This window comes from Hydra vulgaris, chromosome 14 (genome assembly GCF_038396675.1).
Source record: "Hydra vulgaris chromosome 14, alternate assembly HydraT2T_AEP".
Classification (NCBI taxonomy): Eukaryota; Metazoa; Cnidaria; class Hydrozoa; order Anthoathecata; family Hydridae; genus Hydra; species Hydra vulgaris.
In genome coordinates, this window is record NC_088933.1 from 31,174,450 (window position 1) to 31,188,238 (window position 13,789).

Below are 13,789 nucleotides of genomic sequence, written 5' to 3' on the forward strand. Positions count from 1 at the left end.
AGGAGGCCTTATACAAGACAGTAGCCAGATGCATTTAATATCTGCCCAAGAAGTGTGTTTTTATTGAGACACCAACTCTAGCCTTTACTCAACTAAGAGTCCCAAGGCTGATGGTTGAGTAAAGTGTTTTAAGTCGGAGTTGGCATCTCCTAGCCTTTGCCTAAAAAGGCGTATCCTACAAGGCAGCAGGATATGAAGCAGGTTGTACTGGGTTACATGTTGCCAGTAGCAGGATAACCTGACATGACAATAGCAGTAGCAGGAAAACCTGATCTGACTACATACTCTTAAATTTTTCTTAGTTTTTTTTTTTAATATAATTTGTTGTTATTTTTTGTTTTTAGTGTTTTTACAAATATATTAAAAGAAAAAAACCTAAAAACATTATGTTTTTTTTCACTTGTTTTTGTCGTGTTTTTTTGTTTTTTTTTACTTCCAGCTTGGCTGCAAGCAACCTCTATTAGAGTTACTGTTACTGGAACAGAAAAAGTTGCTGGGAGAGAAAAATATGAGGTTTATAGAGCAAGATAACAATTGACAGGCAACTTAAAGTATTGTAAATTATATGAATCAGGAAAACAAGATAAAGGAAGCATATTCCAAAGAACTGATGTTCAAGGAAAAAACTGAACGAATGAGAATTTTTAGAGCACTTAGGAACAGTCACAGTAAAAGGATGAGACCTAATAGAATGACGAGTAACACAATTTTAGAATATGGCACAAGAGATGCTAGCCCTTTAGAGCAGTGCCCATTATAGTAAGATCTAATTAATTTGACCTAAGATCTGTACATATATATACATATAAATATATACATACATATATATATATATACATATATATATATATGTTTATATATTTATATTTAGACATATTTTTATATTTATATATGTATATATATATACATATATATACATATATGTATATACATATACATATATATATATATAAATATATATATATATATATATATATATATATTTATATATGTATATATATATATACACATATATATATATATATATATATATATATATACATATATATGTATATATATATATGTGTGTGTGTGTATATATATGTATGTATATATTTGTGTCTATATATATGTATGTATATATTTGTGTGTATGTATATGTATGTATATATTTGTATGTATATATATATATGTAAAGTCAAATTAACTAGATCTTTTATATGTATTATTACATAAATGGTTAATGTTTATCCGGGTTTTTCCTATATGAACTCCTTGCAGCTGGGGATATACTTACAATATGAAATTTATTTTTAATAGGCTTGTTATATGAAAAGTTATTAAGTCAACAGTTTTTTTATTTACTCTATTTAAATGAAAATTGTATAGAATTAATGTTTTAAAAGTATACAAACAATTATATATATTATTGCCTCATAAATAGCATATAATAATAAATAATAAAGTAGGTTTAATCACAAATGAACTCATTGTTTGTTTAGGGTGATTTTATACAAACCTGTTTAATTGATGGTTATTCTTTTGGTACATCATTAAGTGAAATTGAAAATATAGCAAAGGATCATCTTATTTGCATCCTCACATTATCTTTAGAGGTAAATAAGTTTTTACAAGTTTGGTTCTATTGTTGCTTGGTTTAACTTAGTTTGCGTTTCAAGATTTTATTTTGGTAAACACAAACGTTGTTTATTTTTTCTAGCAGATTCAAATTAATTTTAGGGTGTTTTTGGCTTTAAATATTCTCAATTTCAGCCAAGATACATTCTGTTATTACCTGATGATCAAGTAAAGGTTTTTTTTTCCTTTATTATTAATTGATATTAGAGTTACTAAGTGAACGTAAACTTTTGAATATACATAATACATCAGATTTTGATTAATTAGAGGCTCAAAAAGATTGCTAATAAAAGTAAGAGAATTTATTGGGTGGAAGTTGTAAGGATTAGTGTGGTATCGACAGTTTTTAAAAATTATAAGTGACATATGATGTTTTAGCAGGTGGGGGAAAGTGAATCAGACTTGTTAAACTATTATGAGTAAAGAACACTGTTTATTTTGAGAGGTTTTTAAATCTTTTTTTTTTCTAGTTAGATTGACATAAGATTAAAAACGTTGAGAAGGAATTAATAACCCCAATTTATTTTTAATTTAAAACATAATTATGATCCTATTTAAAGTAAAATATTTTTTTTTTTTTTAATTAACTTTTCTCTGCCACAATATGTTTTTATGGTATTTTTGTTTCTGTGCTCTGATGATCATATTTTGCAAAATATTTTTTGATGAATATGCGCAAAAAAAATACGGAAAAATTGTGTTGCAATTATTTTGTACTTGATGGAATCCTATTTTAAATGCAAAAAAATATTTTGTCTCCATTGACACACAGGTGCATAAATTTTAATTTAAAAATTCAAACAAAATCTTTTACATACTATTATTACTATAAACATATTTGAAATAATATATTTCACATATTTGAAATAATATATACATTAAAAGGTATTGTTTTCTTTAATACATTAAAAGGTATTGTATTCTTTCAATATAAATATATTTCAATAATAATAACTCTTAATTTACCTAGACATTTATAGACAATTTTTATCTTTGAAGCATTAACAAAAAGGATCTTCTGCTTCTGGAAATGCAATCTGGTTATGCTTTTAATCAAATAAAATCCTTGCAAATACATCATTTTTAAAAAGATAGGTTCAGAGGTTTTAAACAGTTGTCTTTTTTTTTTTTTTTTTTTTTGCAAAAGGAATTAATTCCAGGACTTACTATTTGACTGCATTTGATAGTGTTTAAGCAAAACAAATTTCTCGTTTTTTTTAATGATTCCTAACTACATCTTTATAGGAAGATTTAGAAAAAGTTCCTGTTGCAGGCAAAAAATAGTACAGAAGCAATTACCATCTTTATTTTTTTCCAACTTTTTAACTTGATGATTTAACTAGGAATTCTATATAGCTTTGTTGATAGCCTTATTTTTCTGATTAAAAATAGATTTATTTTGCAGTCTTCACAAATTCCAGTTGGATAAGAATTTATTTCCTGAATCCAAGGTCCACAATCCTAAATCTAAAGTTCAAAACTTATTATATTAGTTGTACCAATAATCTATTCTTCTCCGGAGATCATTTGCAATAAACTACCCAGCCGTCAAAAAACGTTGAAATAACGTTGAAATAACGTTGAACTTACGTTGAAACCTAACGTTGAATTTACGCTGATTTAACGTTTAGAATGAAAGTTTTTTTCAACTTTTGTTTATCAACGTTAAATCAACGTTAGGTTCAAATTATCAGGCTATTGATGTATTTTGTAGAGATTTATATATGTCTAAACTTAGATGTATTTATACTAATCATTTCCAATTAACTTCATAAAAGATCATTACTTATAATCAGATTATGAAAAAATACAAATTTCTTTCAAGCATTTTTTTTTTTTCTTTTTTGGAGCTGTTCCAACACTGTAGCAAAAAAAATTTTTTGGGTCACAAACTGTAGAACAGTCTATTGAGAAATAAGTTCGAAACAATAGTGCTCTAATAAGGGATCGTCCATAAAGTACGTACGCTCGGGTGGAGAAGTGGGGGTCTGCAAATGGCGTATATGAGATGGGATGGCAATGGGTCAATTATGAAAGAAAGGAGACACTAAATTAAAAAAAAATATCATAAAATGTTAGATAAATAGGTTAAAAGCGTCGATACCTTTAGGGAGGTGGACGGTACTCAAAGAAGCGTATTGCAAAATGCGGGGGGGGGGGGACGAAAAAAAAGCGCACGTACTTTATGGACGATTCCTAATGGTTTAACTTGTTTGGCAAGGATGTCAGGAATTACAATTAATTAAAGGATGCTGTGGTTCGATGTCGGCTCTTGCCAGATAAGCGATATTGTTAGGAAAGGAGGCGTGGACGTCCCAGTTATATGATCTCCCACGAAAATGATCTCCCCCGGTGCTCTGTGAAAAAACTGTAAAGATTTCTTGGAGCACTTTAAATACCATAAAAATGCCACAAAAAACACAGGAAATTTTTTTGCAAACAGTTTAGACTTGGAGAGTTAATAAGATTTAGAACAAAAGAATAATAATGATGGAAGAATGATGAATCCAAGAGAGTTTGATTTTTAAATGAACTTTTATTAATAGTTAAATATTTCTAAAAATCTCTGAAGCCTAACTTCTGAAATGAAATATGAGATTTGATATACTAACTATAGTGAAGTTTAGTACTAGACGTTATCTTTTGAAAAAAGTGGAAAAATTAATTACAATTGAAAATATCTGCTGCACTGGACAGAAAATCATGGAGAAAAATCAGGCTAAAATCGGAGTTTATGAGAAGGAATAAAATTGTGTGTTTTTCCGAAATTAAGAGGTGATATAAGAAGTTCATTTGCATATGGATAAAAGACTATAACTTAGGGATCGTCATTGAGAAAATCATAAAAAATTAGCTTTAGTATGAAGTACAACAGTAAGGAGATTCTTTAGTTGTAGAATAAGATGACAATGTAGTTAAAGCTCGAACTATCTGAAGAATAATTGAAAGTAATTGAACACAAGCTCGGTTAGAAAAAGCCACATATCAATCATGATTCTTGTTAAACTTTAAAAAATCTTCTGTAGCCTAACTACAAAACACTTTCGTCTACTTTACACGTCATACCTTGATTTTATCAAAGAGGCTCCACATCTTTGCCAAGATGCACAGTCTCTATGATGTAAGCTCTCGTCATATTACAAGTTTACATTTAAGGGTCCGCATTATACTAGTTTGATCCTCATATTACAAGTTTGCATTTAAGGGTTAAGCTTTCGTCATATTACAATTTTACATTTAAGGGTCCGCATTATACCAACTTGAACCTGAAGTGGTTAAATATTATATTGAAAGGGAATACCTCTTTACTAACGAAATCGCTACTGTGTCAGCTATTAACTTAAATAAATTCAAGAAAAAGTTAACAAACAATCTGCTGTAAATGCTACAGCAGAATTTGGCAAAGAAGGACCTGGCATGTCCTACTTGAGCAGAATAACTACCTAAACATATTCCCAGACTATTTTTAACAATCACTATTTTGTTTTTATTTTCAGCTAAGTTATCAAATTTGAAAAAAACTCAAAACTTGTTTATTATATATTTCAGACCTGTTATAATTTTCAATTTTTATATTTCTTTAAATCTTAGTTATTATAATTTATATTGCAAATCATGCTTTTTGCATGATTGCAATATAAATTTTATAAATATTTATTTTTTTATTGTTTAGAAACGCAACTCAATTTTGCATGACACAAATTTAGAATATAGCGAATTGTCCTTGCAACAATCTGATGATTATATAGAATTTTACCAAAACCATCCAGGGTTTTTTGATACAGTTATTGTTACAGGTGTTCATATCTTTTCTAAAAAATACAATAAAATATAATTAAACGTGTAATTATAAAGTTTTTTTTTTTTAATTTATTTTATATCTCGTTAGCAAACGTGGTAGAGTATAACTGGAGTATTATACTTCGTACAGATCTAAATTTAGTACAAATTTATCATTTATTTTTATAGCAATTTACGAAGAACAACTTATTTACTAAGTTGTACTTTTTTCTAAAACGCAAAAAAAAATTTGTAGGAAAAAATAAAAGAACTTGAGAGCACATTTTTTACGAAATAGAGTAAGATTTAAAAAATAACAAATTTTTTTTCCAATTTTGATTATATCGTAAAATATAATAGTTGCTAAAGAAAAAGAAAAAACTTACGTTGTTAATTTCCTGCACGAAATGCAGTTCGTAATAAAGATAAAAAAAAGCAACTGAAAAAAGATGACTGCAGACAACAAGCAGTTTGATCTTCGAGGTTAGATTGGCAAAACTCGGATCTACCCGGAAATAAACGAGACTAATACTGCGGTCTTAAATAATAAGAAATTTCGCTACAAACTCAAAGTTTGTTATCAGGTGTTAATTGCAATTATGTGAAAGCAGTTTTTAATGCTGAAAATATTTAAATACATTGACAAAAGCAACAGCTGAATATTTTTGTTAAAATCGGATGTAAATAATTTGTAATTAAGTTTGCTTTAAAATATTTATTACAGTAAACAATGTCACATAAATATATAAAGTATACTTTTGTTCTAAAGATTGTTTTGCTATTTATGATAAAAGTAACAATATTATAAGCTGATTTATTTTAAAAACACCTTGCATTCATCATATGTTCACACTTTTATATTTATATATTTAAATATATAATATTTTTTGCAAAAAATTAAAAACATAGATAATTGAATGCAAAATAAAATATAGTCCCCCAGCTGTATCTTTTGTACGAAATATAGTTCCTCAGCTGTATCTTTTGTAGGAAATATAGTTCCCCAGCTGTATCTATTGTATGAAATATAGTTCCGCAGCTGCATTTCTTTGCACAACAATATTAGTTGATAAATGTAATGATTTTATTTTAGATGATTTTAATGAACGTTACCGTCTACTAAAAAGTGCAGTTTGTGAATTGTTTGAGCTAGATTTTGCAAGTAACGCTCCATTAGGAAAGACTCTTTCCAAGGAAATTGATTGCAACAAAACAGCTTTCTAATAATAAATCTTGTTGTGTACTTTTTTGTTGATTGAAAAAGAAGAATATATTAGCAACGTAATTTGTTCAGACTACGCTATGTTTGTATATATATATATATGTGTGTATATATGTATATATATGTGCGTGTGTGTGTATATATATATATGTATATACTTGTGTGTGTGTGTGTGTGTGTGTGTGTTTATATATATATATATATCTATATATATATATATATATATATATATATATATATATATATATAACGCTACTTAAAATTTGTTTGGTAATAAAATTATTTAAAATAGTGACCCAAAAATTTTTAACTTCTTTAACTTCTATCTGATTTTCTTGTTTATTTTTGTAACTATTTCTTATGTTAAAAAATCTGTTTGACGAAACATTTTAACTTGTATGATTTATTTAGCTAATGTATTACATTATAATATCTTCGAGTTTCCTCTCAATACATTTTGCATTAAGGTTATCAACAGTTTTTTTAAATTTACTTTAATATACTGTAATTTTGGATACAATTTTTTGAAGTCAAATAATGTATGTTTTATAAACTACCACGAAACTTCACACTCCTCTCATGTGGAAACAACCACTCGTTATAATTGTTAAATCCAAATATTAGATCGAATTTAGATTGTAACATATTGAACGTCGACATTTAGATTGTTACATACTGAACGCTAACATTTAGATTGTTACATATTGATCGCCAACATTCAGATTATTACATATTGCAACTTTAACATAAACGATATATTACAGCTCAAAGTTTAAAAGCAGACAACAGCTCCGCGACAATACTTTTATAGTGGCGATTTCCAATAAAGTTAAGTTACTTTTATAATAAATTACCATGCTGATTTTTCCAAATCAGCATGGATGTTTTTCTATAGATCATCTTTCATTAATTGACTGATTTGAGGACATACAAGTATGCCCCATTAATTTTTGTCTCACTCAGGAAAATTTTTCTTTCAATTATAAATAACCCTCACAGCTTCTATCTTAACCTTTCACGAAGTTATTCATGATATTATGAACTTATATTATAAGTTTTATGCGTAAAGAATAGGGTTTATCGAAAAACATCTTTTTTTGAATTTGAAATTTGAATAGAGCGGAAAAGTTGCATAATGCTATAAAATGTAATTGCGGCAAATTTTTTTGTATTTTTTTTTTCGTTTTCAGTTTGCTCTAGGGTTTTATTTTTCTTACAAAAACACATTTTTTGACCTATTTTACAAAATAAAAATAACAAATTTATGCATGAGTTGTAAAAGAGTTTAAACATTACACTATGTCTAAGTTAGAAATGGTTACAATTTACAAGAAAGTATTTTAATGTCTTCAGTTGTCGCTAGAGGGCTGAGTTTTTACAAAAAAACAATGTTTCATGAGTTTCTGGCAAACAAGCTTTGCAGTCCATAATGTAAATTAAAGTTTTAATAGAGTGGAAAATGTTTAAATTTTAGCTGTAATAAAGTTCAACTATTTGATTAATTTAGATCTGTCTCAAACTGTCTTTTTGTGTTGAATAAAGGCATTATTTTTCGCGATCCAAGTCTTTTACGAATAAAGCCGTCTTTACTAGGCAAACCACAAACTTGATCTGAAGCTTCGGTTACAAACTGATGCATCTCTCTACTCCTTGAATATGGCATGGAAAATGCTGCACATCTGGAAGATAAACATTTGTTAACGTTTCTATTAGATTTTTATCTGAAATAAGAGTGGTAATCGAAGGTTCATTTAGTTCATATTTTTTCCAATCAATTAGGTCTGTATACTCTTTTTCTTCAATATTGATTTCTGGTATAGCGAACTTTCAAACATTTTTTGTTTTCATCGATCTCGCTTTCATTATTTGTTGTAATGTCAATTTCCTCACATTTGGGCTAGTATCTGATATCATAGCAAGAAACATGTTTTCTGAATGCGCAAAAAAAGCATTCTTTTGTATAACTGGATCGATGATAATTTTTATTTTACTACTGGCATACCCGGATAAATTGATGGTTAGCCATAAATGTCTAGCACCTTCCGTGCATGAGGGATTATATCTTATATTGAACTGCATTTGGCAGTAAACTTTAATAACGAACTTAACTATTTCTCTCAGCCTGTGTGACGGTTCGTTACATCCAGCATAATACCTCAATATTCTATTTGCATTGGTCATCCACCTAGCATGGTAAAGTTTTCCATGATTTCGGCTAGCCAAAGCGTGTGGAAAATAACCTGTAGATATTGCTTTGCAAATATTAAGTAAGTATTTTTGGTCAGAATTTTGAGATACTTTGTCTATTTTTGGCAATACGACACAGACAGGAATGTAGTTGACTATTGGCAAGGTATCACACAATTTAATTTATCTTTCGATTAGTCTGGACCATCCGTTAGGTCCTGATGTAGGTCCATCAAGTTTTTGATTTAGATGCCGTAGAGGTAGTTCATTAGCATCTATTTGACACATAAACCAGTGGACAGGTCTTTTTAGTTCTAATTCGAACGAAGGAATAATACCATTAAGAAATCCGGTATTGACAACTGTTCTGTCACAACCCATGGCAACTAATTCGCATGTATCAATGTTGTTTTGAGTCAAAAATATTTTTATACTTTTCATAATGCTGTATCCATGTCCTGATGCAGTCTCTACATGCCCTAGATACTTTGATCCTGATTCTTGTACTAAAACTACATTTTTTTTTTGATCGTTTTTTGTGTATTTTTCTCCTTGTTTGTATCAACAACTAATGTTGAATCTTTTCTTTCATCAAACAACAAACCTAACATTTGAATATTTTCAGGGTCTAAATGTTGCATATTAAGTCTGTTTTTCTTTTCGTTCTTTTTGAATTTTATATTTATAAATTACTTTAGATCCTTTGTAAATCCTTTATAAATCCTTTATAAATTACTTTAGATCCTTTATAAATTACTTTAGTCTCCTTTTGAAGTTATGTTCATGTCTTCCAGCACATCACATGCTATAAATGCAGCACCTCTGCTTGAAACACCTACTCTATTGCAGGCTTTTGCCAAGGATAGTAACGGTGATCTCATTTGTTTAGTTTTATATTTTCTGTTCCATTTTCGCTTGCGGCCTTCAGTTATGTCTAAATAATCAGCATCTGATTCAGTATTCCAAATTACAGTGTCATCAGAGTAAGAATCTTGAGAATTAGAATAAAAACTTGAATTCTGAATGCGGCTTGATGATATTGGTTAAGCTTTAATACCTATAATAACACAAGACTTTGTTTATGGGTTAGACAGTAAGGGGCTTTTCTTTTTTTTTTGCTTTTTTTCGCCGTAACCTTAAAGTAGTGTGAATATCGAGTCCTTCCATATACATAACCCTCAAAAAAATCTCTGATTGCTGAGAAAATAATTCTCTTTCTCTGGTACCTTCTTTACTTTTTCACAGATGTATTTAGAAAAATCAAGGCATTTGAATGCTGCAACGTCAAATAAAGTATTTTCTGCATGCTTTTGAAATGTTGTTATTTTCGGACTTCAATTTGTCTGTTTCGGACTTCAATTTTGTTCGTTTTGTTAACGGACTTATTGCACAATATTTCTATACTTTTGATTGTAATCAATAACATTTTTACAATGCGTTTATGAGATACAGTAGGTATCGATGCTTTTCACAACAAATTTTTTATTTTGTACGCCAAATTTTCAGATATTTCTGTCAAAGAAGGTTGTTTTCCACCACTTTCCACTCTCATTTTCTGCATTGAGAAACGATAACTTAACATGGCACGTATGTATATTGCCAAGACATTTTCACGTAAGTTTGCTGGTGAACCGAAGATAGGACAAGTAGACTTTTTGCCTTGTTGTCACTGCAGCAGAAGACACTTTTGCCATTGAAATTTTCTTTGATTTCAATTTATTTTATTAATAAACAGATGTAAACCAGAACTAATAAAATACAACCTGTGCTTTTTGCTATCTGAATATTTATTAATTAAATGTTTTGATTATAGACATAAGTTCTGGTAAATAATGCTGATGGTGATGGTAATAAATGACGTATTTAGTGACATTTTACACAATATTATAAAAATAAGGTAAATGCATTATCATGCTGCATCAATAAAAGATTTTAATTTTTTTTTTTTGTCATGACCTAAGAGATTGACGTATGAACCACTTGGTATCTTTAAGGCGATTTTTGAATTATTCGAGTTCTTTTATTTGGAATTAACATGATTTTGTCAGCTTACTATGTCCAAACAAGAGCTTTAGATATTATAATTTTTTTTGCTTCAGTTTTTCATAATGAAAACAAGAAACTTTTCTAAAAAAAGGAAAAAATTAACGTAGAAACTTTTCTCTTTTTTATATATTTTGAAAACCTTTTTACTACCCCTAAGAGGCTGCCCATAAATGATGTCAGTGATTTTTTGACCCCCTTCCCCACCCCTCTCTCTCTCCTTATCTCTCTTTCTCTCTTAGATATTATTTTTTGTACTATTGATACTTTTCTGGTTAAATTAAACATTTTTATAATAGTAGATCATAGCAAATTATATTATAGAATAGTTGATATCTCATCGAATTCACTCACTCATCTCTCCATGGATTGTTGAAGTCAACTTCATTTTTATATAACCATTCAGTAGTTTTTATCTAATCATTCAGTAGTTAAGTTTTTCTGCAGGGCGACAACTGTCATAAATTTTGTTTGACAATTGGCAGCGACCTTTTTTATTTATTTTTTTATTTATTTTAGGTGCCCCAAGATGTCCATACGGTCTTATCAAAGAGCACCGTGGAAGAGCATCTGAAATAAAGTTCACGTTTACTTCCTTAGGTTGGAACTGGTTGGACCCTGGGAGTGTTGAAGCGGAAGAATGGATAGAAACATGTTTTTTCATCGCAGCTTGGACGGAAAGTAGATATTGCACTTTTTACAGATTCTATTAGCTAAGCTAGACTGAATTAATGGACGAAACGCATCAAACGGAAGAATTGGAAATCCTTTGGCATGTCGAAGAAGAATCCTTTCAATGTCTGATGCGATAAGTATAAACAGAGATAATGGAAACAAATCTTTAACTCCTTCTGAGACTTCTACTGTTCAGAGACCATTTCTTGTTTGGTTAACTGGGACAGGTGGTAGAACAAATTGCGCTCTAATTTGAGTAAAATAAGAGCTTATATAGTCCAACAACAAAAACGTCTTGATTTTATTCTAATAGGAGACTTTAATATACAACCTTCAGAAAAAAAAATGAAGGAATTCCTTCAACTTTATCAATGTATTAATTTAATTAAACAACCGACTTGTTTTAAATTGGTCAATAACCCTTCCTGTATAGACCTTATCCTTACTAACAGAAAGCTGAGCTTCCAACATTCAAATACCTTTGGTACGGGTGTGAGTGATCATCACCATTTAATATACACCATGCTAAGATCCACTTTTTGTAAGTTACCACCTAAAAAACTTATTTATAGATCGTTCAAAAATTTCTCAAGTAAGATTTTTGCAAAAATACTCCGTTTCAACTTAAAATCTTGTTATGATATTAGTACTTTTAATGAGATATTCAGCAATTTGCTTAATATTCATGCCCCTCTTAATAACTAAAGACTTACGAAAAGCAATTATGCTCCGCTCTTCATTGTATAAAAAATTTTTAGTTGATAAAGCAGATTTTTCAGCTCTAATGTACAAAAAACAAAGGAATTTGGTGGTTAAACTTAACCGAAAAAATAAGAAGAAGTACTTTGAGCAAATTAATACACTTTCGACTTTAAATACATCTCTCTGGAAGCTAACTAAGCCTTTCTTTTCGGACAAATCTACAAATTCTAACAAGCGTATCACTTTGACTGAAAATGGCAACATTATCTCAGACAGTTCTTTGTTGATTAATATTTTTAATAAATATTTCATAAATGTTGCATTGCCATCAAGTATGGCAGACCATATTAAATGGTCTTTTTCTCCTTGCACTTCAGACCCAGTTGAGTCAGCTATAAAAAAGTATGTTGACCATCCTAGTATAAGAAACATTAAAAATAAATTCAAAATGAATGCACATAATTTCAAGTTTCATAGTATTACACCTGATGATATTACAAAAATTATAGGGTCTATGAATGAAAAAAAAAAACAAGTGGTGAAATACCAACTTTTATGTTAAAATCTTACTTAATATACTTTAGGGATAGTCTTACAGATTGTATCAATAATAGCATCTTAGATGGAACATTCCCGTCATTTCTAAAAATTGCGGATGTTTTACCGTGTCTTAAAAACAATGACGCAACAGATAAGGCTAATTATCGCCCTATAAGTATCCTACCCGCTCTCGCCAAGGTTTTTGAAATGATCGTTTATGAACAGATTTTGTTATTTATGGAGCCAAAATTTGACAAACTTTTGTGTGGTTTTCGTAGAGGTTATAGTACTCAGCATACACTTATTTTTTTACTTAATAAGTAGTATGAATGCATTGACAATGGAGGTATTGTTGGAACATTATTAATGGATCTATCTAAAGCTTATGATTTCATTCCGCATGACCTACTTATTGCTAAATTAGAGGCGTATGGTTTCTCTAAAGAAAGTCTTAAATTTCTTATATCGTATATTAGTGGTCGTAAACAAAGGGTAAGGATAGGACCTTCTGTTTCTAATTGGGTTGATATTTTGTCGGGAGTGCCGGAAGGTTCCATTCTTGGCCCCATCCTCTTTAATATCTTTATAAATAATATATTCTTCTTTATTAAAGATACTGAACAGTGCAACTTTGCAGATGATAATACGCTGTATGCCTGTGATTACAGCTTAGAAAAGGTTATTTTTCGATTGCAAAAAGAAGCAGCTAATACCATTGCCTGGTTTAAGTTTAACTCGATGGTTGCCAACCCTGATAAATTCCAATTACTTTTAGTTGGTTTAAAAAACACAAAAAATCAATACCTAAAAATAGGTAATATAACTGTTTTTGCCTCTGATAGGGTGAAACTACTTGGTGTTACAATTGATAAGAATCTAAATTCTGGAGAACACATTAAATACTTATGCAGTAAAGCTAATGGTAAATGCTTTGCTCTTTAACGCATAAAAAGTTTTTTATCCCGTAATAATGCTACATTGTTGTTTAACGCCTTCATAATGTCAAATTTTTCTTATTTTCCC

General features: G+C 29.3%; 1 protein-coding gene across 12 annotated transcripts in view; it reads left to right on the forward strand.

Moving 5' to 3' along the window:
* Positions 1 to 6,677, forward strand: part of LOC101235714 (leucine-rich repeat and guanylate kinase domain-containing protein) — an 87,822-nt gene extending 81,145 nt beyond the window's left edge. For 5 of the 12 annotated variants that reach the window (XM_065817248.1, XM_065817251.1, XM_065817250.1 and 2 more), the window contains 4 exons: positions 1,482 to 1,595; positions 1,720 to 1,791; positions 5,291 to 5,414; positions 6,491 to 6,677. In XM_065817248.1, coding sequence (XP_065673320.1) covers positions 1,482 to 1,595; positions 1,720 to 1,791; positions 5,291 to 5,414; positions 6,491 to 6,621 — 441 coding nt within the window. In that variant the 3' untranslated portion in view covers positions 6,622 to 6,677. The remainder of the gene's footprint in view (positions 1 to 1,481; positions 1,596 to 1,719; positions 1,792 to 5,290; positions 5,415 to 6,490) is intronic. The other 7 variants (XM_065817249.1, XM_065817252.1, XM_065817255.1 and 4 more) reach the window with 3 other exon arrangements.
* The last annotated feature ends 7,112 nt before the right edge of the window (positions 6,678 to 13,789 follow it).